The sequence below is a fragment of the Lycium barbarum genome, chromosome 8 (assembly GCF_019175385.1).
Source record: "Lycium barbarum isolate Lr01 chromosome 8, ASM1917538v2, whole genome shotgun sequence".
Lineage (NCBI taxonomy): Eukaryota > Viridiplantae > Streptophyta > Magnoliopsida > Solanales > Solanaceae > Lycium > Lycium barbarum.
Window position 1 is genome coordinate 17,587,018 of NC_083344.1, and position 24,967 is coordinate 17,611,984.

Genomic DNA, 24,967 nt, shown 5'->3' on the forward strand with positions numbered 1-24,967 from the left:
TCCTAATGATCAATGATTATGTTTTATATATGAAATGTATCAGAGTGATTTTTTGTTGGCTCACTAATTGTTCATATTGCAACTGATATATAATATTTTATAAAACTGAAAATAAGTCACGACCCAAAATCCAATTTGTGTCGTGAGGGCTCCCTGCCCAACCCTTAAGCGAAAACCCAAATGCATACAACTCAAGATAATTTAAGTAAATGAGGAAATAAAGTCAAACAACCCAAGGTACTTAAGTCTTAATAATACATAGGTAGAAATTATGTCTAAGTTTGAAATCACTCCCCAAAACCTGGAAGTCACAAGTTGTCACGACCTAATTTCACTACGTCGTGCGGGCACCTACTATTCCCACCTTGGCAGGCGAACCCTTAACCCAACATTCACAAATGATAGAAAATAGCGGAAGAAGGTAAAATAACGTAAGTCTCACAAATATAATATAAATAAGTGCGGAAATAAATGAAATCCGCCCCAGTATCTGGTCTGGTCATACAAGAGCATCTAAACGAAATACTACAAGTCTGAGTAATAATAAATAAATTGTCTCAAAATCATGTCTCAGAATGGAAAGCAATACATAATAATAGGAAGAGTCTTCGGGCAGCGAACGTCCCCATTCTCACCCTGAAGAGACTCGAATCAGCAGTCCTCGATTATCATCCACGAGGGGTAGAAGAAGATCCAACCTAGTACTCTGCATGCATAAAAGAATGCAGCAAGTGCAGGTCAGTACAAACAACAAGTACTGGTAGGTATCACAGGCCGACTAAGACTAGCTAACATGTATAAAGACAACAAAAGAAGATAAACACGTAAAACAACAAGGTACAGGTCAACACGAATCCATATCAACAGTACAAGTCATCACCTATGTTATAGCATCTAAACCCAACTGTGCCAAGTCTCAAGAATAATCAATCACCAATCAACATCGCAACAAGGAGTATATGGAAGACTAAGGTGCAATGCAATGATGTATGTAATATGGATGCAATGCCAATGCAGTGTTAGTACAACATGTCACGGACGGAATACCTTTACGTATTGGCGATCATGACCCATGGGGGACCTGCGAAGTCCATGTACCACTCGTCCCGGCAACAACCTCGGTGACGAGCACTCTCTCGATCTCGGTAAGAGACCTTGGGAATCGAGCACTCATTCGTTCCCAGCAATAGACCTCGGGTAATGTACACTCATTCCGCTCCGATAAATGACCTCGGATCACAGACTCTCATCTTTCTTTTACACTCTCAAGCAAAGACCTCGGAGGGTACACTCACTCACTTATCATCATTAGTACCATAGCCATGCAATATCAATGTATCATGGAAATGAGTATGAATACAATGCAATGTAATATCAATAACCAATTCAATCTCAAACAGTACAATACATGGCACATAAGTAATATCAATAATAAGGCTACACAATAAGCCACAATGGAATCCTAATTCTCATCTCAATATCAATCAAGTAAAGTACCGCAATATCATAGCCATGATATATCACTAATCACCAATATCCGATGTCTCAACGTGACAACTAGCCAAGAAGTAAATAAAACAAGATAAGACAACAATGCAATGGGGTTGCTAGCCCCCAAATCACACAACAAGGCCCAACCTAAGACAATATCCAACCTAAATTCATACCCGATGGTTTACATGCATTCTCCGACAATATCATCTAAAAATACGCTTCGCTAATCGAAGTCTCACCATAAGGTAAACCGTAACCTACCTAGACAGCCGAACAACAAAAGTCTCAAATAGTCAAACCTTAGTCTTTCCCTTCCTTTGAGCCTCGAGATAATGGAAGTCTAATGATGTCCTAATCATGAAATTAGAATCAAGAAGAAACATTATTCAATCCTTACTTCTATTCAAGACCCAAATCCCAATCTATTGAATGGGGTTTAAAAACTAAAACGATGAAATTAGGAATCTATCGACATGAAATTAATGTTCTAGGTGATCAATTCCCATCAATTATAGGCTAGAACAACTAACAAATCACTTAAATTCGGATTCTAGACTAAACCCCCAAATTTGGATATAAACCCTAACTTCCAATTCCATAAATTAGCCACTAATTAGGAAGGAATCATGCAATAATAGTTTCGAATCATCAATTCTGTGCTTAATGAAGCTAACCTAATCAACAAATCAAGATTTAATAGCCTAGAATGAAGAATCCATTGAACCCTCTATTAATCCTCAAGCTCTTAACGAAACTAGCATGATAAATGGATTCCTAAGGTGATTAATGGAACAAGGAATAACAATGAAGATGGCAGGACTTACCACAATGATTTACCCCCAAGAAATGCCTTGAAATCCTCCCAATAGCTATATTTCCAGAGTGGTATTGAATGAAGGACTTAGGGCTCTTAACAGACATTTAATGAATCTAACTGCCCGTCACCCGCTTTCGCGCCCCCTTCAGCTCTTCAGCGGCACCGCTTTCGCGGTCCCATGACCGCTTTTGCGGTCATGCCAAAATACACAAGCCGTTACAGCGGTAGGGTAACAGCTAAAGTGGTACCACTGCAGCAGTCTTGGTGCCGCCATAGCGGGCACTAGACACTGGAAACTCCCAAGTTTTCACTAATTCAATCCGAAAACCCCAATATCACTCAAGACCATCTGCTCATAGACCATATATGCAGACATATGTAAAAACACGCTACGAGCGTAATCGTGGCCTCTAAATTTCATACAGAGGTCTCGTTGACCGAGTCAACCCCTGATACCTCAAAAGCAACTTCCCAACCCAAGTCCCAAAATGCACCCAGCGCATTGGGAACCAAACCAAATATACACACACATTATAAAAGACCATCCAGACCTCTCAGAATTGACGGATTCCCGAAAAAGGTACGTTTACCTAAAAGTCAACTTTGAGTCAACTCTTTTTCGCTTTAAGCCCAAATTTCCCACAAAGTCACCCAAATCATAACCAAAGACCTCAGAAAGTGTATCAATGGTACCCTCGGGTCAAATGTGATCTAAACAAACTCAGGAAAGGGTCAAAAGCACTGAAAAGGATATAACGACCAAACGGGTCGTTACTCTAAATACCAATTAAACCATCGCTCGTCCTCGAGCGACGAAGGGAAAAGAATGAAGAAGTACCTGAATCTGCAAACAACTTAGGATATCGGCTATGCATGTCAGACTAAGTCTCCCAAGTGGCCTCTTCAATAGGACGATGCTTCCATTGCACCTTCACAGAAGCTATCTCCTTAGACCTCAATCTTCGAACCTGCCTATCCAAAATATCAATAGCCTCCTCCTCATAAGTTAGATTCTCATCAAGCAACACCGAGTCCCAAGGATCGATATAAGTACCATCAACATGATACTTCTTTAGCATAGACACATGGAAACTGGATGTATGCATGCCAAGCCTGGTGGCAAGGCCAACTCATAAGCAACATCGCCCAGATGATCAAGGAACTCAAATGGCCCAATATACCTCGGACTCAACTTACCTCTCTTCCCAAATATCATAACACCCTTCATGGGTGAAATCTTTAATAGATCCTGATTACTAACGGCGAACTGTAAATCTCAGACCTTCCGGTCTGCATACATCTTTTGTCGACTCTGAGCTGCCAAAAGCTTGGCCTCAATGACCCTCACCTTCTCAACAGACTCTCTCAATAGATCTGTACCCCAAGGCAGAACCTCAAATGCATCAAACCAACCAATCGGAGATCTACATCTCCTACCATACAAAGCCTCAAAAGGCTCCATGTCGATACTCGAGTGATAATTGTTGTTATACAAAAACTCTGTCAATGAAAAGTACTGATCCCAATGACCACCAAAGTCTATAATGTAAGCCCTCAACATATCCTCGAGCACCTGAATGGTCTACTCGGACTACCCATCAGTTTAGGGGTGGAAAGTTGTACTAAGATCCACTCGAGTACCCAAATCATCATGAAAAGCTCTCTAGAAATGTGCAATGAAGATAGTACCCCGATCGAATATGATAGAAATGGGAACCCCATGCAATCTCATAATGTCTCGAATGTACAACTTAGCTAACTTCTCCGCGGTATAAGAAACCTGAACTGGAATGAAATGAGCGGACTTAGTCAACCAATCAACTATCACTGAAATCGAATCAAACTTACCCAGAGTCTTCGGAAGACCAACAAAAAAATCCATGGCAATCCTCTCCTAATTCTACTCAGGAATTGGCATCTTCTGAAGTACTCCATCGGGTCGCTGGTACTCATACTTAACTTGCTGACAACTACCACACTTAGCTACAAAATCGGCTATATCCCTCTTCATGCAGCGCCACTAATAATGCTGCCTCAAATCACGATACATCATAGTCGCCCCCGAGTGAATGGAATATCGAGAGCTATGGGCCTCAGTCAAAATCAAATGAATTAAGTCACCAACGCGAGGAATGCACACGCGCCCCTTAATTCTCAAAGTACCCTCAGAATCAATCATGGCCTCCTTGGCCTCACCCCTCAGAACCCTATCTCGAATCTTGCTCAACTGAGCATCCTCAAGATAATAAGTCCTGATCTGATATAAAAAGGACGATCTCGCCTCCACATAAGCTAAAACTCTGCCTGCGACTGAAATATCAAGACTAACAAAATTGTTGGCCAGAGTCTGAACCTCCATGGCCAACGGACGCTCGGAAACAACCAAATGGGCTAAACTCCCCATACTCGTGGCCTTGTGCCTCAAGGAATCAGCAACAACATTGGCTTTCCCTGGATGATAAAGAATAGAGATGTCATAGTCCTTTAGGAGCTCCATCCATCAGCGCTGCCTGGAATTAAGATCTCTCTGGGTAAACATGTGCTGAAAGCTACGGTGATCGGTGAAGAATCTCACAATGGACACCATAGAAGTAATGCTTCTAGATCTTCAAAGTGAAGACCACAACTTACCACTTCAAATCATGGGTAGTTTAATTCCTCTCATGGATCATCAACTGATGGGAAGCATAGGCTATGACTCTACCATTCTGCATCAAAATAGCACCCAAACCCATACGGGATGCATCACAATAAACTGAGAAATCCTTACCCTCTATGGGTAATGCTAGAATCGGAACTCAAGTCAAAAGGGTCTTGAGCTTTTGAAAGCTCTCCTCACAATCATCGTACCACTGGAAGGGAACATCATTCTGAGTCAATCTAGTCAACGACCAAGCAATAGAAGCAAAACATCACAAATCAGCGGTAGTAACTGGCTAAATCATGAAACTACGAATCTCGATCACAGTAGTGGGCCTCGCCCAATCCCTGACTGCCTCAATCTTTTGAGGATCAACCATGATCCCGTCATTAGACACAACGTGGCCCAGGAACGCCCCAGACTCCAACCAAAACTCGCACATAAAAAACTTCGAATACAAACTATTCTTCTTCAACAACCCAAACACAGTGTGAAGATGGCTCTCATGCTCTTCTCTACTCTTGGAATACACCAAGATATCATCAATAAACAAAATCAAAAAGGAGTCCAGGAATGGCCTAAAGATGCCATTCATCAAAGTCATGAATGCAGCTGGGGCATTGGTAAGCCTAAATGACATCACTAGGAACTCATAATGCCTATATCTCATCCGAAAAGATGTCTTTGGAATATCCTCGGCACTGATCTTCAGCTGATGGTAGTCAGAATGTAAGTCAATCTTCGAGAACACTAAAGCACCCTGAAGCTGGTCAAATAAATCATTAATACGAGGAAAATGACACTTGTTATGAATAGTAACCTGGTTTAGCTGGCGATAATCGATGCACATCCTCATAGATCCATCTTTCTTTGTCACGAACAACACAGGAGCACCCCAAGGGGAGACACTACGTCTAATGAACCCCTAGCTCAATAAATCATGCAACTGCTCCTTAAGCTCTCTCAACTCAGCGAGTGCCATCCGATATGGTAGAATAGAAATAGGGCGGGTGCCCGGGTCCAAGTCAATACAAATTCAATATCGCGATCGAGTGGCAGCGAACTCGCTCACAATGGGAATGGACTCAAGGGGTGGAGATACAACAGTAGTGTCATGCAACTTCTTTTCCTGAAGAAAGGAAATAATCTTCTTCGAAGCGGGAGTAGGAGTACCCCTCCGCTCAAGTCTAGGAATGCCCGGCATGGCTAAAGTGACTGTCTTGGCACGGCAGTCCAAGATCGCATGATAAGAAGAAAGCCAGGTCATACCCAAAATAATATCGAAATCCACCATATCAAGTATCATCAAGTCTACCCACGTGTCATAACCCATAAAAGTAACCAAGCATGACCGATAGACTCGATCAACGGCAACAGAATCTCCGACATGAGTAGACATATGAATAGGTACCATTATGCTATCACAAGTCAAGTCCTAACCAACAACATAATATGCAGACACATATGAATAAGTGGATACAAAATGAAATAATACAGATGCTGCTCTATGCCGGACAGAAACGGTACCTGAAATGACAGCATCTGAGACCTCCGCCTCGGGTCTACATGGGATTGAATAATATTGGGCCCCACCAAAACCAGACTGTCCAGACTGTGACCCACCTCTTAAACTCTGAGACCTACCTCTACCGGCCAGGGACCCACCCCTAGAAATCTGTAGATCACCGTGGCCTGACTGAGCACCGCCTCTCGAAGTCTCACTAACCCCTCCAAATGCGCGAGCCTTAGTAGCCTCGACTAAGGAAGCATGCTAAACAATGGACTTGAAGGAAACACCCATGGCCTCAAGCTGAAGGCATAGAATCTGAAGAGCAGTAGCGAGCCCACTAATAAATCATCGAATCCTGTCGGGCTCAGTAGGAATCAGGGGTGCTAACATAAGCATCAACCGATAATCTGCTGCAAGTGGAGGAACTCATCTCTACGTGCCTCTCTCAAGGCACGAGGCACATACTTCTCAAGGAAGGCCCGATAAAACGTTGTCCAAGTAAGTGGAGTAGAACCCTCTGGTCTGCAAGAAATGAAAGAATGTGAAGTTTCCTAAATATCCTATAGTTTCTCGTAGATAAGTACGGAGCTCATCATATCGATCCACAAGACTCTACTAGACACGCTCTTGTATTATAGAATGGGTAACCTAGGGCTCTAATACCAACTTTCCACAATCCAATTTCACTAAGTCGTACGGGCACCTACCTTTCCCACTTCGGCAGCTGAACCCTTAGCCCAACATTCACAAATGATAGAAAATAGCGGAAGAAGGTAAAATAGCGTAAGTCTCACAAATATAATATAAATAAGTGCGAAAGTAAAAGAAATCCACCCCAGTATCTGGTCTGGTCATACAAGAGCATCTAAATCAAATACTACAATTTTGAGTAATAATACATAAATAGTCTCAAAATCATGTCTCTGCTTGCAAAGAAAGACATAATAATAGGAAGAATCTTTGGGCAGCGAACGTCCTCATGCTCACCTTGAAGAGACTCGAATCAACAATCCTTGAATATCAGCCACGAGGGGTAGAAGAAGATCTCCCTTGTACTCTGCATTTATAAAATAATGCAGCAAGTGCAGGTTAGTACAAACAACAAGTACTGGTAGGTATCATAGGCTAACTAAGACTAGAAACGTATATAAAGACAACAAAGCAAGATAAACATGTAAAATAACAAGGTACGAGTCAACACGAATCCATATCCACAGTACAAGTCATCACCTATGTTATAGCATCTAAACCCAACTATAACAAGTCTCTAGAATAATCAATCAAGACTCAACATCACAACAAGAAACATATGGAAGAATAAGTTGCTATGCAATGATGTATGTAATATGGATGCAATGCCAATGATATATCAGTAATCACCAATATTCGATGTCTCAACGTGGCAACGAGCCAATAAGTAAATAGAACAAGATAAGTCAACTATGTAACGGGGTGGCTAGCCTCCAAATCACACAACAAGGACCAACCTAAGACAATATCCAACCCAACTTCATACCCGAAGGTTTATATGCATTCTCCGGCAATATCATCTAAACATATGCTTCACTAATCGAAGTCTCACTATAAGATAAATCATAACCAACCTGGATAGCCGAACAACAAAAGTCTCCAATAGTCAAACTTTAGTCTTTCCCTTCCTTTGAGCCTCGATATAATGGAAGTCTAATCATATTCGAATCATGAAATTAGAATGAAGAAGAAGCATTATTCAATCCTTACTTCTATTCAAGACCCAAATCCCAACCTATAGAATGGGGTTTTTGAACTATAAAGATGAAATTAGGAATCTATAGGTCTCAACATGAAATTAATGATCTAGGTGATCGATTCCTATCAATTATAAGCTAGAAGAACTAACAAATCACTTAAATTCGGATTCTAGGCGAAACCCCCAAATTTGGATATAAACCCCAACTTCCAATTCCATAAATTTGTTACTAATTAGGAAGGAATCATGAAATAATTATTTCTAATCAACAATTCCATGCTTAATGAAGCTAACCCAATCAACAAATAAAGATTTGATAGCCTGGAATGAAGAATCCATTGAACCCTCTTTTAATCCTCAAGCGATTAATGAAACTAGCATGATTAATGGATTCCTAAGGTGTTAATGGAACAAGGAGTAGCAATGAAGATGGAAGGACTTACCACAATGATTCCCCCCCAAGAAATGCCTTGAAATGCTCTCAATAGCTCTATTTTTGGGGTGGGATTGAATGAATGAGTTAGGGCTTTTAACACACATTTAATGAATCTAACTGCTCGTCACCCGCTTCCGCGCCCCCTCCAGCGCTTTAGCGGCACCGCTTCCGTGGTCCCATGACCGCTTTTACAGTCATGCCCAAATATAGAAGCTGCTACAGTGGCAGGGTAACCGTTAAATCGGTATCGCTGTCGTGGTCCTGGTGCATAGCGGGCACCAGACACACCAGAAACTCTCAAACTTTCACTAATTCAACCCGAAATCCCGACTATCACCCAAGACCATCTGCTCAGAAACCATATAGTTAGACATACGTAAAAGCATGCTACGAACACACTCGTGTCCTCAAAATTTGACACGGAGGTCTCGTTGACCGAGTCAACCCCCAATACCGCAAAACCAACTTCCCAACCCAAGTCCCAAAATGCACCCGAGTGCATTGAGAACCAAACCAAATATACATACAAGTTCTAAAAGACCATTCGAACCTCTTGAAATCGATGAATTCTTAAAAAACATCCATTTATTCAAAAGTCAACTTCGAGTCAACTTTTTTTCGCTTTAAGCTCAAATTACCCACAAAGTCACCCAAATCATAACCAAAGACCTCAAGAAGCATGTCAACGGTCTCTTCGGGTCAAATGTGAGCTAAACGAGCTCGAGAAAGGCTCAACAACACCGAAGAGGCTTTAACGACCAAACGGGTCGTTACGCAAGTAAAGAGCTACTAATCCGAATATAAAACTGAATAACTCATAATACTGTCAGAAGGAGTCTGGCGCCGTGGAACGATCATCGGCTCAACTTGAAACTCCGAGAAAATACTCCAATAAGATCTACAAGCCCCCACTAGTACCCGGATCCGTACCTGCACACAAAAGGTGCCGCAAGTGTAGAGTGAGTGCGTGAAGTACATATACCCAGCAACACCGCTGACCAACCCTAAACTATAGTGATGACGACGGTTGGTACTTTCCACACTTCTCTTCTTACTTCGTTAGTATTAAATTCACAGTTTATAAGAATACGATAAGTAGATAAGAGTCTCACATTATAATCAGATCTAGAAGTCCTTTCCTTTTTACCGTAACCGTGAAAGTTCAACCTTTTCATCGTTATAAGTCAAGAGTAAGTGTAAAGATCCCATCTTTATATCAATTATGTCAAGTATGAGCATAAAGATCTCATCTTTATATCCTCTAATGCACACATGGCATGAAATCAAGCTAGACAAGCATAAGTAATACGAGATGTAAAGAATGCATGTAATATAAATGAATGGTATGCAATGCAATGGCTATATGCTCTGGTATATACAAGCTCCTACAGTAGGTTTCACGTGACTCATGGGGGACTCATGATGTCCATATACCTACCTCGAATACTAGATTTCCTAGATCACATTGGGTCCCAGTCATTGGTTGTAATATCATCATCACTCCATCCATGTACCATATCCACTGTCCGGCCTCTCGGGCCCCTTCCTCACGTGTCATCAATCTAATGCGAACAACATCATATCATGAAAATATGAATGTATATGCGTACACCATGCAAAATGCATAATTTCAAGTCAATATCTAGTATACATGTTCTTTCTATAACTTAAATGAGATGTGGAGTGATGAATGCAAATCAAGTCGTCATTTTCAATTATACATCATAAAAATGGCATTCTAGCCCAAATAAGCAACACTCATACCAACCTAAATGGGTTTATCCACAATTCCTCATGGCCCAAAGGCTAAACACATAATCTCCATCGCAATTCATATGTAGATTATATTTTAGTTACCCATGCAGATACACTGATACCCGCACAAGACCTCGTTACCTCACGAGTACGGGACCTCCAAATCACCATTACGCCCCTTATTCAAATTAACCAACACATAACACTATGTAAAGGGTCTGGTAAGTCTCAATATGCCTGAATCTGAAGCCGAATAATCACTCTGCGGCCTTACCATTCCTCTGAGCTTCCAAATGAGCCCAATTTGTTCAAATATGGTATCTACATGAGAAAACCAATCTAACGATACCCATAAAGTCATATAAGGAATTCGGGTCCAAAATGTCAACCCAAAACCCCCTCCCAAACCCCGATGGTCAAAATGATAATTTATCGTGAAATCGGGTTCAACATGGTCAAATTAGTAATCTACACGGTCATACGAATCCAACAACACCCAGATTGCTATATTTAAGTCTGAAACCTAAAAATAGACCCAAAAAGGTAACCCCGGCCCCACAAGGGTAAAACTGGAATTTAAGTATCGAATCCTCTTACCCATAGTCAAGATATTCCATATTCAAAGAATCATGAAGTTCTAACCACAAATGAGTCAATTTCATAATTTCCTTCAAAACCCAGTTCCATGGAAACCCATATTTTCTACTTTAGAAATCATGAATAGAAGCATAATTTAATGTAAGGAATCGTTAATAAACACTTAGATTAAGGTCAATAACATACCCCAATGAAGAATCTCAAAAATGGCACTTGAAATCCCTCTAATCCGAGCTCTATAGCTTCTAAAATGGGTTTATAGAAGTGAAATACGAAATGGGGGTTTTAAATCTGTCTAGGCATATTCTCCTCTTCGCGAATGCGGCCAAGCCAAGAGAACGGGACCCAAGCCCTGCCGGATAACATCGTGAACGCGACAGGCCAATTGCAAATGCAATAGGTCAGCCCAACCTGGCCCAGACCCTAAAAAATCCTCACGAACGCGAGCCAAAAGCCGCGATCGCGAGCACACCTGAAGCCAAAGCCATGCGAACGTTGAAGAGGGAAACAAGATCCACTGAAACATGATTTTCTGGTTTTTTCTCGAACTTCAATCAAACATTCGAAACTCGTTCGGAATCCCCCGGAAACAAACCAATTATGTAGACCAAGTACTAATGACGCTACGAACTCACTCGCGCACTCCGAATTCTCAAAAGTTAAATCTATTTCAAGTAATTCCATGAATCAATGTATTAGTAATTTTCTTACTGGACATTTGAAGTAATAATCGCCCAAGGCTAAAATGAATTTAGTTTAAATATTACCATTATATAGAATCTATAGAATTTAATGTCCTTATAAAATATGCATCTTCGTCACTTTCAGAATCTATAGAATTTATTGTCCTAAGAAAATATGCATTTACATCATTTTCTTCGAAAAATATTCGCGATGTGTGGAGCCTGAATAGGATTTTTAATGATTGTACTTTTTACCATTGAGCTGGAAATCCATTTTCATATGCATCCATTAAAACTCAAATATTTTAATTATAATACCAGTTGCTATTTTACAAGGATGAAAATCCTCGTGATAGAAAAAGAGTGAAAAATAGAGCACCTAAAAAATAAAGAATGTTGACGTGAAATGAACTTAAAATTAAAATCCAGCTTGTATATTTTGGAGACAAATTTTTTATAGATATTGAATTTAGATACTAAATCCTTAAGTGTAACAAGAAAGTGTACCTTTTTTTTTTTGTACTATTCTACGTTATTAATCCATTAACAAAGAACTTAACGTATACACAATTTTTTTTATTGATTTAGATTTAAACTTGAAATAAAGTACACATTATCCTAAATAAAACAGAATTTTAAAATGTGAAAAGAATTAAAATATGATTGAAATCTGAATAAATAGCCAAACATTACACATATATCTAGGATGACTGCATCATACCACTATATTTTTTCCTACTAACATAATATAACTTTCACATACCATTAAAACAACACGAATTAGTAAACGATATATACCGTTAAAACAACATAAACTAATAAATAATGTACGAGAAAATAAAAGTAGGGAATACTATTATGAAAAATAACATGATAAAAATGTAGAAAAATAGAAATACTAGTATGATCAGTCATCATGATCTTCTATTGGTCCATAGCTAGCACCGCTTTCACCCACCAAACTTGTTGATGCACTCCTAACATGAAAACCACTACTTTGTTCTACTTCATTGGTTGTTGGCTCGGAAATGGAGAGAAGTGATGGAGGCTGAGAAGTTTAAGATTATTGATCGAGTTGTTTCTTTTTTTCGTCAAGTTTAGCTTGTTTAATAGCAGATCACTGTAACAATCCTTTGATTTTCCTAGAATCAAGTTGATATAAATTAATCTCTGCCTCGATAGATTGACTAAGCTAGATGTTAATTTTCTTCTCCTTGTTTCTTGCTCAATTTTTCTAATATTGTTTTTTCGGTGCTCCAATTTATCTTAAAGATAGGTTTCATGTATAACTATTTTTTTTTTAAAAACTTTTCATACTTAGTGTGACTTAACTACCTCGTTACTATAACCTTAACCTCTATTTCATTTGACTAAACAATAGAAAGGGTTTCTCCAGGAATATAAATAATTAGGGCAATAAGTATATAACATATGATAGACAATTTGTATGCTTGTTTGAACATACTAGCAGTTCTTTTATTTTTTCTGGCTTTCTCAAAATTCTTAGTCATGTTTGGTACACGCACAAAAAATAATAAGAAGAAAAGAGCACTTTCTTTGGGAGCAAAATATATGAATGAATACCTAATTGTGAAGATAGAAGTGGAGCATTGAAATATATATAGATGCATAATGAGACTTCTTAATATCATATGGTAGATTTCTTTCATGTAAATCTAGATGAAAGTTTGAGAAAATAAAAAATAAGATTAACAAATATGTAAATCTAGATAATTTGGACCTAATTTGGTAATAAATTTATTCAGATAATTTGATTTTGGAATAATTAAGAATTTACTTAAAGTGCTTAAAAAATCAGAATTCCAACAAGAGTTTCAGACCATATTTTAAGAGTTGTAAAATCCTAACGATATGTGGGTGATGTTGCATATATGGAATGTATGAAGAGTGAAGTCTTGTTGGCTCACTAATTGTTCATATTGTAACAACTATATAATATTTTATAAAAGCCAGAACATGAAAAAATAATTCTATTATCTTTTCTTCATGAGTTCACATTGTTCGCTAGTTCAATAAAATGTTTCAATAGGTTTACCTTTTTGGACAATACAAAGCATCATTGATGATTAAAGATCAAACATAATAGATCCCAAGGTATTATGTTATCATACAAAAGCTTATTTTATCGAACTTTGCAGGAAGGGATAAAAAAAGACTTAAGAACTCCATAAATTCCTTTCTAACGAAAGAAGACTTACAACAACTGATTTAATAACAAAGACAGTAACATAATTGACAAAATTACAAGACGCCATAGTTGCACTAGTACTTCTCCTCCAAACATTAGTTTCAGATTCAAGAACTCCAATTACCATTGCCACATTAATTAATGAGTTCCAGAACTCTCTCTTCATTGATTCAGGGATAGCATTCAAATAAATTTTTAATATATCGGCTAGAATATTACCTTTTACTTCTTTATTAATTTTATCCAACTGCAGCTTGAGTGCCACCAACTACTACATCCTGTGCTTATCAGCAGGTATTTCTGAACCACGGTGCAAGATCTTATATCTTAATTTTTGATTTTTTCCCCTTCTTGTTCACTATTTGTGAATCTTTACAGAGAACATCAAATGCCTAAAAACATTTGAGTTTTCCAAATCAACTTGATCAAAAATTGACTATTTTCTAGTTTTCATTCAAGTAATGTATCAGTTATTTTTCTATACTTGTGGAATTATAGGAAGAGAAAAGAGGCAAATATACTCTCAACATTGTGATTTAGAGCTAATATTCCATTAAAAAGAGGCTCACACATAACATCCTGTTTAACAAATAGAGAACATTTATCCTTTTTTTGTTGACAAACTCCTATTTCCCGAATTAAAAAAATCATTTACCTTATTTTTAAATCTAAAAATAATCAGGTGGCTTTAAAAATTGTTATAATTCCCCTAGTATAGAAAAAATAAAAGATATATTTCTTTAATGGAAAATAGAAAATCGTCAATTTGTCATTCAAGTTGATGTGGGGAAATCAAATATTTTTTAGGCATTTTACGATCTCTATAAAGACTTACAAATAGTGAACGAGAAGGAAAAAGGCCAAAAATAAGATAAGATCTTGCACCGTAATGAAACAGAGAATAAATGGAAGCAATAATGAAAGGTATTTTGATGGAAAACAACAACAGGAGAAGGAGACTAATAAAGATGAGAAGGGAAGGGAAAAACATTAACAGATAAAGGTGAAGGAGAATGGAGGAAACAAACAGCCGTACAGGGGGTATCACAACTTTGCCAGAATGTTGCCTAGTGGAAGGATGGTAGGAAATCCCGGAAACTGGAATGCTGTAAAATATAATAGAATTCTTACCAATGGTGATACATCTGATTGCAGAAGTAAGGAGGAGAAATGCAATGCTTCAGATAATACATTGCAAACAAGAAATCAGTTTGCTGCTTTATTAGACACAGGGCTGCCAGATGATAACTTAGCACAAAATGAAGAGCAAGTCCAATCTCCTGAAAATAAAACATAGAAATATCAGAAAGAGCAGGTAGGTGATAAGGAAGACGCACAGAAAGATAGCATTGCTGAAGAATATAAGGATGGATGCAATAGCACGGTAGGAAATCAAAATACCTCAAGAAATGAAGGGATAACTAGCAAACAGGTTGCATCTGTAGCAGTTCTAGGGCATGTAGAAGAGAACATAGCAGCAAATGATGACCAACAGCATTTCCTGAAATCAAAACACAAGAAAGTAAGTATGAATAGTCTGGGGATAATGCAGAAGTACAGAAAGATAGCAATACTGTAGAATCCAAGGATGAACATGCAGGAAATGCCACAGAATTAAATAAAGTCATCACAAAGTACGGTCAATCAGGAGATCAAATGGAGGGGGAGATACTCATCAAATCACCAGATAACAAGGGAGAACATTTAGGTGACAATGAAGACTCAGAGTTTAATAACTCTCCATATGTGGAAAAAAAAAGTTTGGAAGAATTCAAGAAGGGGCAAACAAAGGAAACATCAAGGGAGGATTCAAGTTATGGGCATGAAAATTCAAAGGCATGGGTGGAAAGTTGTTTTGGCAGAATTAATAAGGGTAAGGAGAAAGAAAATTCTCATGATTCTGTGCCAATTGAAAATAGTCAGGGAAGTCCACAAAATTCAAGTAGAAGGTGGGGGGATAGGGTGGAAGAGATTGAGGGCACAAGTATGGAAACCAGTCAGGGGTCTGCGGTACAGATGGTGGAATCTTATGAATCTACAAAGGTTCACAATGGTGGAGGGCATTCAAAAGGTTCATTATTTTCTGATGGAAATAATTCAGGGAATTATGATACAACCAATATTGCACTAAAAGAAGATCAGAGTTTGGACATTTGACAGAACATGTGGGAGTTAAATGTAAACCACCTGATGATATGCAAGAATTTAGTACAAATGGAGATGCAGAAACTCAGCAATTGAATAACACAGAGGTACTAAAGGTGCTAGAAGTACAAGCAGGGGAAAAGGGGCAGCAATTGATTACTCAGACCAAACAAACTTCTCCAAATGCAAAGCTGCAAGATATTGTGGCTCATAAAGTGACAGAAGTTGAAATTCAAATGGCCGTAGAGGAGTCTCAGAAAATAGAAGAGGAGCAAGAAACTGAGATTAACCCTAAAATAATTCAGAAAGTCACTAACGAGGCTGGTTTATCTCCAAAAGCTAGTGCAAAAAGTGGAAAAAACTCAAAAGCTCAGGATACATCAGAACCCAGGAGGGCCTCAAAGAGAGTTACTTATTCTAAGCATAAATGATGATTAAGGCCCTAATATGGAACATAAGGTCTGTTAATACACAACAAGCTTTTCAGATGTTGGTCATGCTATAAAGAAAATATAAGTGTTTCATTATTGCTTTGATGGAACCCTTTAAAAACTGTAGGCATCTTCAGAAATATAAAAGAAGATTGGGAATGGAATCTGCAATTCCTAATATTAATGGAAAGATTTGGGTTTTTCTGGATGCTGTGGTGCAATGGGAAGTGTTGATGGATACTGAACAACAAATCAATTTGAAGTTATATCACCAGGACATTGGCAAAGAAATAATTGCTACTTTTGTGTATGCCAAATGTGATAAAGAGGAAAGATTGGAACTCTGGGATAACATGTACAATCTGGCTAGTACTATGGATCTTCCTTGGATAGTTGGAGGGGATTTTAATGTGATATTATCCGAGGATGAAAAGTTGGGGGGACTGCCAGTTACACTAGCTGAGTGTGAAGACTTTGCATGCTGTGTGAATTCTTATGGTTTATTTGACATGGGTTTCAAAGGAAGTCCTTTTACATGGTGGAATGGGAGAGCTGCTGAGGATTGCATTTTCAAAAGACTTGACAGAGTAGTGGTCAATCTTCCATTTCAAAATAATTTTCCTCAAATTGAAGTGGAACACCTTTCAAAGACAGGATCTGATCATGCCCCTTTGATCTTATCTTGTAGAGAGGAGGCTATCAGTTTCATAAAACCATTTAGATTTCTAAATTTCTGGGCTAAGCATGAATCTTTTAAGGAGATTGTTAGGCAAAATTGGATAACACCTTTTGCAGGTTCTCCTTTTTTGGCTTTCAAGCAGAAGTTAAAGAATCTTAAAAGGGGTTTATCTAGATGGAGTAGAGATACTTATGGAGATATTTTTCAGCAATTGGCAATAAGGGAAGAAGTTGTGAAAGTAAAGGAAACTGTATTTGAAGAAGATCCGAGCATTATTAATAGAATTGTTCTTCAAAAGGATCAAGCTAAGTTGAAGAATTATCTGAGCTTAGAAGAGCAATATTGGAAGCAGAAAGCAGGTTTTATTTGGTATAGAGAAGGAGATAGAAACACCAGTTTCTTTCATAACTATGTTACTGATAAGAGGAAGAAGCTACAACTGAAAACAATTCAGAATGGAGATAGTATATGTTTGGACTCTATGGAGGAAATCAAGCTGGAAGCTGTTAATTTTTACAAATCTCAGTTTACTCAGGACAGGGAAATTAATGATTTTGAATTGTTAAAGGTTGTTCCTTCTTTGATCAATCATGAGCAAAACATGCAGTTATGCTCATACCCAACTAAGGAAGAAGTTAAGCAGGCAGTTTTTGCTCTAAGTGGTGATAGTGCAAGTGGGCCAGATGGATTCATAGGTGTTTTTTATGAACAGTGCTGGGACATTGTGGGGAATGATGTGCATGCAGTAGTATTGTCATTTTTTGATGGTGCAGAACTGCCTAAATCTATCACTCATACTAATTTAGTGCTTATTCCTAAAAGGCATCCTGTTTAGACCTTCTCAGATATGAGACCAATTAGTTTGTCTAATTTCATTAACAAGGTGATTTCAAGGGTAGTGCATGGAAGAATGGAAAAGATTTTACCATCATTGATCTGTTATACCCCGTATTTTTATACATCAAATGATTCGCAAGAAAATCGACTCAAGTTAAAGACGGGATTATTTTCAGACATGAAATAGGAACCTTTAATTTTCAATTTTAATTAGTACACAAATTGTTTATAAATTTTATTTAGTGTAGAAATATTATTGGAAATTAGGGACTAATTAATTGTGATTAGATTATTAAGTAAGGATTACAAATTTATTAAAATTAATTAATTTAATTATTGGTTGTGGGCCCCACCCGAAAAAAAAAAGAAAAAAAACAACAATTCAAGAAAATCATTTTGATGAGTCACTAGGAGTGGACACTTGTCCTTTGGTGAGAAAGCATATAAATAGGATGAATCATGCTATCACATTTCATTTGGCAAGAATTCAATTAAAAAACAAAAAGGAGAAAGAGCAATATTTCCATGGCTGCTCACGGCCAGCCATGGATGGAGAGAAAAAATTTGTTTGTTGACTAATTTGATCAAGTTTCAAGTGCATTACAAGTTCAAGGAGGTGATAGCAATATTGGATATTGAGTTGAAGAAGAGGAAATTGTGAAATTGGAGCAATCGAGTGTAGAAATTCCTCCGAGAATATTTAGGTGAGATTTTCTTATTTTGTGGTGTAATTGTGTTAATAGTGTTGTAATGGAATTATTAAGATTGGATTGGACGAAATTGGAAGTAAGAAAATGCATGAAATCATTGTTATATGAAATTGTTCAGAAGGGTTGTTCGATTGTTAGAATTGTTTATGGGCTGAATTGTAAGAATTTTGTATGTATATCTCTATTGCTGTTATTGTTGGTATTTCTGTGATAACAAGAGAACAATTGGAAATTCGGGTTAGAAGAATATATAGGGGAAATGCTGCCCGATTTCCGTTAAGTCCTTAACAAATGAAAAACCCTAATCGAGAAAGTATAAGTTCTATAGGCGATTGGTCACAGTTATGAGCTAGGAAGTATAGTTACTAACGATAGCATTACTTGTATATTAAATAGGCTAAAAGGGCGACGAAGCGAACGAGATTACGAATAACCTTCAGCAGGTATGTAAAGCTGTCCCTTCTTTCTTTTGGCATGTCTTAGATTTAAGTGACGAATGATATGAGATTTGGGGTAATTCTATTCATAAGTTTCGAGTGTGATTCATGATTCTTATTCACTTATTGATGTTAGAACTCTTAAAATGATTGAGCTTCCCTCTTCAGTTTTCTATACGTTGGATAGTAGTCGATATATATAAGCTCGTATTCTTAGAAACTCTACGATAACTCATGTCTTGACTTCTATAAGCTGTTTCATACTATATTGACATATGTCTATGACTCCTAAGGCTCTTTTGATATTATTTATGATGACATTCGGGGGATATTTGATATGATTGTCGCTATTGATACTCAGGTGTTAATCCCTTCTTCTTATTTTGTTTAAGTCTTGATAATGTTATAAATTGCATATGGTTGCTCACTACTCTGCTCGTGCATGCCTCAATATGTCCTTCACCGAGTCCCGGGCCGGGTATGTTATCGTACACAGTCTCACTGCATTGTTCACCGAGTCCCTCACTAGAGGGCCGGAATATGATATATATATATATATATATATATATGATGGAGTTATGCTGTGTTATGGCGTTATGATGTGTTTATGGAGTTATGCTGTGTTATGGCGCCAAAGATGGGGTGGCGACCATGTTCACCGAGTCCCATAATGGGCTGGGTATGATATATGATATTGACATGCATGATTTATGTTTCAAAAGGGCAAGTGTTTGATATTCTGAACATTGTACCTGTCTTCTGTACTCCCTATTTCGGTTATGATTCTTTTTATTGTATTTCATGCTTTATATACTCAGTACATATTCTGTACTGACCCCCTTTCTTCGGGGGGCTGCGTTTCATGCCCGCAGGTACAGACGCTCGATTTGGTGGTCCCCCTGCTTAGGATTCCCTTTCAGCTGTCTTGGAGAGCTCCGTTGTTCCGGAGCCTAGATTTTTGGTACAGACCTTCTGATGCATGTATATATATGTTTGTTTGTCCAGGGGTACGACGGGGCCCTGTCCCGTCATATTTCACTGTTGGTACTCTTAGAGGTCTATATACATATGTGTGGGTTGTGTATAAGTTCTGTTCAGCTGTGTCTTAATGTTGTGCCATGTATATGTTCGTCTGTAATGGCAGCCTTGTCGGCTTGCATATGACATGATATTGATGTGTAGTGGCAGCCTTGTCGTCTTGCGTATCACTTTATGATCTTATTAGTTGTGACTCCTCAGGAGACAGTCTATCTGGATATATATATATATATATGATGACGTTATGAACCGTTAGAGTTCTTTCGTAAGTTACCATATTGTTCGTAGTTTCAGTTTGGCTATATCTAACATGTACGTATACGGGTGTCCAGGTCGGGCACTAGTCATGGCCCACGGGGTTGGGTCTTGACATGATCTCTGCAAACCAATCGGGATTTGTTAAAGGAAGAAGTATTTTTGAAAATATCTTGCTCACACAAGAGATAGTTTCTGACATTAGAATTAGAGGAAAGCCTGCTAATGTAATTATTAAACTGGATATGGCTACGGCTTATGATAGGGTTTCCTGGAAATACCTTTTGCATGTGTTAAGGGCAATGGGATTTGCAGAACATTTCATCAATCTGATTTGGAGATTAATAGGCAACAATTGGTATTCAGTTTTGCTAAATGGACAGGCAACAGGTTTTTTCCAATCCACAAGGGGGGTGAAGCAGGGGGACCCTCTATCCCCCACTTTATTTCTTCTGTCCACTGAGGTTTTATCAAGGGCTTTGAATTCTCTTTTTGATGATGCTGGGTATATTGGTTATGGAATGCCAAAGTGGTCCAATCCTCTAAACCACTTGGCATATGCTGATGATACTATAATCTTTGCCTCTACTCAACCAGATTCTTTGCATGGTATTATGAGAATTTATAGTAGGTATGAACAAACTTCAGGTCAGCTTATTAACAAGGAGAAGAGTTCTTTTTATATGTACTCTAAAGTAGGTCATGAATTATTCCAATCAGTGGCTGATATCACAGGCTTTACTAGGGGTCAGTTTCCTTTTATTTACTTAGGATGTCCAATTTTCCACTCCAGGAAAAGGAAGGAGTATTATGCTGATCTTATTAGGAGGATTAAAGGCAGAATGCACTCATGGAAAGGAAAATTATTATCTTTTGGTGGTAAAGCAGTATTAATAAAGAGTGTATTGCAAACTATGCCATTACATCTCTTATCAGTACTGGTTCCCCCTAAGTGTGTGTTGAATGAGCTTCATAAGATTTTTGCTAGATATTTTTGGAGAAATAAAGAAGAGGGGAGAAGTAAACACTAGGTTGCATGGAAAGACGTATGCTTACCTATTCAGGGAGGATTGGGATTTAAATCTCTATTTGATGTTTCTAAAGTCCTTTTTTCTAAACTTTAGTGGAGATTTAGGACCACAAGTTCTTTGTGGGAAAACTACATGTGGAATAAATATTGCAAGAAAAAGATTCCTAATTTGGTTCAATGGAAAGGGGGAACTCAAGTGTGGAAGAAGATGTTAGAAGCCAGAGAAGATATGGAGCATGAAATATGGTGGGAAATTAAAGGAGGATCTGTTAATGTTTGGTTCGAGAACTTGTCAAAACTAGGGCCATTACATTGGGTGGTGTCTAATGATTTTCCTATAAATGAGGGTCTAGAAGATGTAGCACAACTTATTGATAATGGAAGATGGAAGGAACAACTGCTTCAAGATTCTTTCCCTACAGATATTGTAGAGTACATTAAGAAAGAAGTTTATATTGAACAGCTTCAAGGTGTATGGGACAGAACATGGTGGATGCCCACAAGCTCAGGGCATTTCACAGTGAATAGTGCTTGGCAGCTACTAAGAAATAAGGGGAAAATACAGGCTGATTATCAACAGTTATGGATCAAGGGAGTTCCATTTAAGATATCCTTCTTTCTTTGGAGATTGTGGAAGGGTATTATCCCAACAGATGATAATCTAAGAAGGATGAGGATAGCTGTGGTGTCAAGATGTTACTGTTGCAACAATTCTCAACAACAAGAGACAATTATACATTTATTTCTGACAGGAGACTTTGCAGCAAGGGTATGGAAATTATTCATTGAAGCAGCAGGTATCCCTATCCGCATGGTACAGGTTCATCAGGTTTTTAGAACTCTATGGGGAGTGAAGTGTGGAGAGAAACTCAAGCCTATAATTCAATCACTACCTGCTATGATTGTTTGGGAGCTGTGGAAAAGGAGAAATACAATGAGGCATAAAGGTAGGGTGAGCTTCAAAAGGGTTGTTCATGATGTGAATAACAACTTATTTTACCTTACCAAGATGAGATATCCTTGGTTACGTAACATTCCTTTCATCTGGCCTGATCTAATTGATTTCCTAGAAAATTATAATCCCATTTTAATTTCTAAGGTTGTACACTGGAAATTCCCGTATGAAAGGTGGTTCAAATGCAACACAGATGGGGCTTCAAGGGGAAATCCAGGGCCCAGTTCATATGGTTTTTCGTTTTAGAAATTGGGATGGAGATTTGGTTTATGTACAATGTGCAGAGATAGGAGATACTACTAATGTAGTAGTTGAAGCTAGGGGAATATTGGAGGGACTGAAATATTGTGTGGAACAAGAGATTCAACCACTCATCTTGGAGACTGATTCTTTATTGCTGAAAAATGTAATTGATGGAGCATGGCATCACAGAGGCTGGGAGAATTAAGAAATTAATAGAGAGTTTTAATGTGATAATACAACATACTTTCAGGGAGAGAAACATGCTGGCTGATTTTTTATCTAACATTGCTTTTGATTTTGCAGGTACATCAGAGTTTTATAATTTTTTTGAACTGCCTAGTGCAGGGAGAAAAAACCTCAACCTAGACAAGCAACAGGTACCCAACTTAAGAATCAGAAATTCAAGAAATGGAAGACGCAATGGAATGTGATGTGATAATGTAATTCAGCTATTGATAACTCTCCAAGGTGTGGTATTATCTTTTAAGCTCATTCTGTTGAAGAGTTAACAATAATTGAAGAGCAGAACTCATATCAATTTCAAAGGGAAATTTATGAAGTTGAATTGAGAAATAATTTTGGGATCCTATGAGCTTTCGAGATTCCATCTGGTTAGTACAATAATTGCTAAATTTTGTCTAAAATTAGTTCATCTGAGAGCCTGGAGGCATACTCCTGGTGGTTGTTAACCAAGTCCTTGGTGAGAGCTTGAGGGGCATATATTTGGGGTCAACCAAAGGCTGATAAGTGCTTTTTAGAAAAAATTAATAGTTTCAGTTAGCTACAGAGAGGGATAATACATATTTCAGCTCTTTCGGCAGAGATAGTATTCATTTAATTAGGATTCACCAAAACACAATGCAAACAGATGTATATAGTAATAGAACAGGAATCAAGACATTGCAGAGTTAAAATTGAGGTTCTATTTTAAGGACTCGATTAGGTGATAATAATGTCTAATCTCTGTTATGAATCAAGAGAAGATTGAAATCGGAAAGCTTCTTTACCTTTTTTGGTGTGAGAGAGATGAAATCCTTCGTCGACTTGGGCTGATTTTTGAAAACATTGGATCTTGACAAGCTGGAAATCGTATTGTTCTTCATCGATGGGGACAGATCTTGGTGTATAATTGAAGATCGATTGAAGAGGAGCAGAAGTAGCTGATTTTTGATAACATTTGATCTTGACAAGCTGGAAATCGTATTGTTCTTCATCGATGGGGACGGATCTTGGTGTATAATTGAAGATCGATTGAAGAGGAGCTGAAGTAGCTGATTTTTGATAACATTGGAACTTGACAAGCTGGAAATCGTATTGTTCTTCATCGATGGGGACGGATCTTGGTTTATAAATGAAGATCGATTGAAGAGGGCTGAAGTAGTAGAGATTTAGGGTTGTCGGTTTCACATATTTTTTGTTGCTTTCCTTTTTTTGGTGTCTGAACTTTTAGACTTTTGTCTTTATTTACTATATATAAAATATATCACACTAAGCTTTGGCTTAGTGGTTCCTAAAAAAAAGATCTTGCACCGTAGTTCAGAAATACTTCTTGGTAAGTACTGGTTGTAGCAATTGGTGTAAATCAATTGCAGTTTGACAAAATTAAAAAAGAAGCAAAAAGTAATCTCCTGGCCGAGAGATTGAAAATTTATTAGAATCTTATCCTTGAGACAAATGAAGGAGAGAGTTCGAAAACACATTAATTAATGTGACAATTGTTTCTGTAGGATCAAAATTGAGTAAGAGAACATGAAGAAGAAGAAGAAGAAGAAGAAGAAGAAACGAATACTTTCTTTAGGAGCAACTATATGAATGAATATTTAATTGTGAAAATACAAGAGAAGCATTGAAATGAATAAATAGATGCACCAACTTGTTAATCCCATATGGCAAATGATTTCAAATAAATCAAGATAATTTGGTCAAAATTTGGTTATAAATTTATTAGGATAATTTGGTTTAGAAGAATTAAGTATTTTCTTAAAGTGTTTGAAAAGTAAAAATTTTAACTAGGATTTCAGACCATATTTTGGGATTGTAAAATCCTAATGATCAATGATTATGTTGTATATATGAAATGCATCAGCGTGAATTCTTGCTGGCTCACGAATTGTTCGTATTGCAACTGATATATAATATTTATAAAAGTGAGAATATGTCACGACCCAAAATCCAATTTGTGTCGTGAGGGCTCCCTACCCAACCCTTAGGCGAAAACCCAAATGCATACAACTAAAGATAATATAAGTAAATGCGAAAATAAATTCAAACAAACCAAGGTACTTAAGTCTTAATAATACATTGATAGTAATTATGTCTAAGTCGAAAATCACTCC

At 37.8% G+C, this 24,967-nt stretch overlaps 1 protein-coding gene across 4 annotated transcripts; it reads right to left on the bottom strand.

The window, feature by feature from the left end:
- Positions 1-470: 470 nt before the first annotated feature.
- LOC132605999 (uncharacterized) lies at positions 471-24,374 on the bottom strand. Of its 4 annotated transcripts, XR_009569561.1 has the most exons (6): positions 23,639-24,374; positions 15,273-15,372; positions 15,003-15,151; positions 7,450-7,519; positions 6,480-6,984; positions 471-706 (listed from the first exon to the last, which is right to left on the bottom strand). XR_009569561.1 is itself a non-coding variant. In XM_060319298.1 (4 exons), coding segments are annotated over exons 1-4 (309 nt in total). In that variant the 5' UTR covers positions 23,698-24,363; the 3' UTR covers positions 7,251-7,518. The 4 variants fall into 4 exon arrangements, 2 of the variants coding, with proteins under 2 accessions (XP_060175281.1, XP_060175280.1); XR_009569560.1 differs by lacking the exons at positions 471-706; positions 6,480-6,984 and having other exon boundaries at positions 7,251-7,519; positions 14,091-15,151; XM_060319298.1 differs by lacking the exons at positions 471-706; positions 6,480-6,984 and having other exon boundaries at positions 7,251-7,519; positions 23,639-24,363.
- Positions 24,375-24,967: the final 593 nt, after the last annotated feature.

What these genes read in the sequence shown, in the direction of transcription:
- LOC132605999 (XM_060319297.1), bottom strand. Translation starts at nt 23,697, where the DNA reads ATGTTTTCAAAAATCAGCCCAAGTCGACGAAGGATTTCATCTCTCTCA. An exon ending in TCTCTCTCACACCAAAAAAG is followed by an intron (nt 15,373 to 23,638) that starts GTAAAGAAGCTT and finishes TTTTGATTTCAG; the next exon opens with GAAATGCTGTTGGTCATCAT. An exon ending in TTATCCCTTCATTTCTTGAG is followed by an intron (nt 15,152 to 15,272) that starts GTATTTTGATTT and finishes TTTTATTTTCAG; the next exon opens with GAGATTGGACTTGCTCTTCA.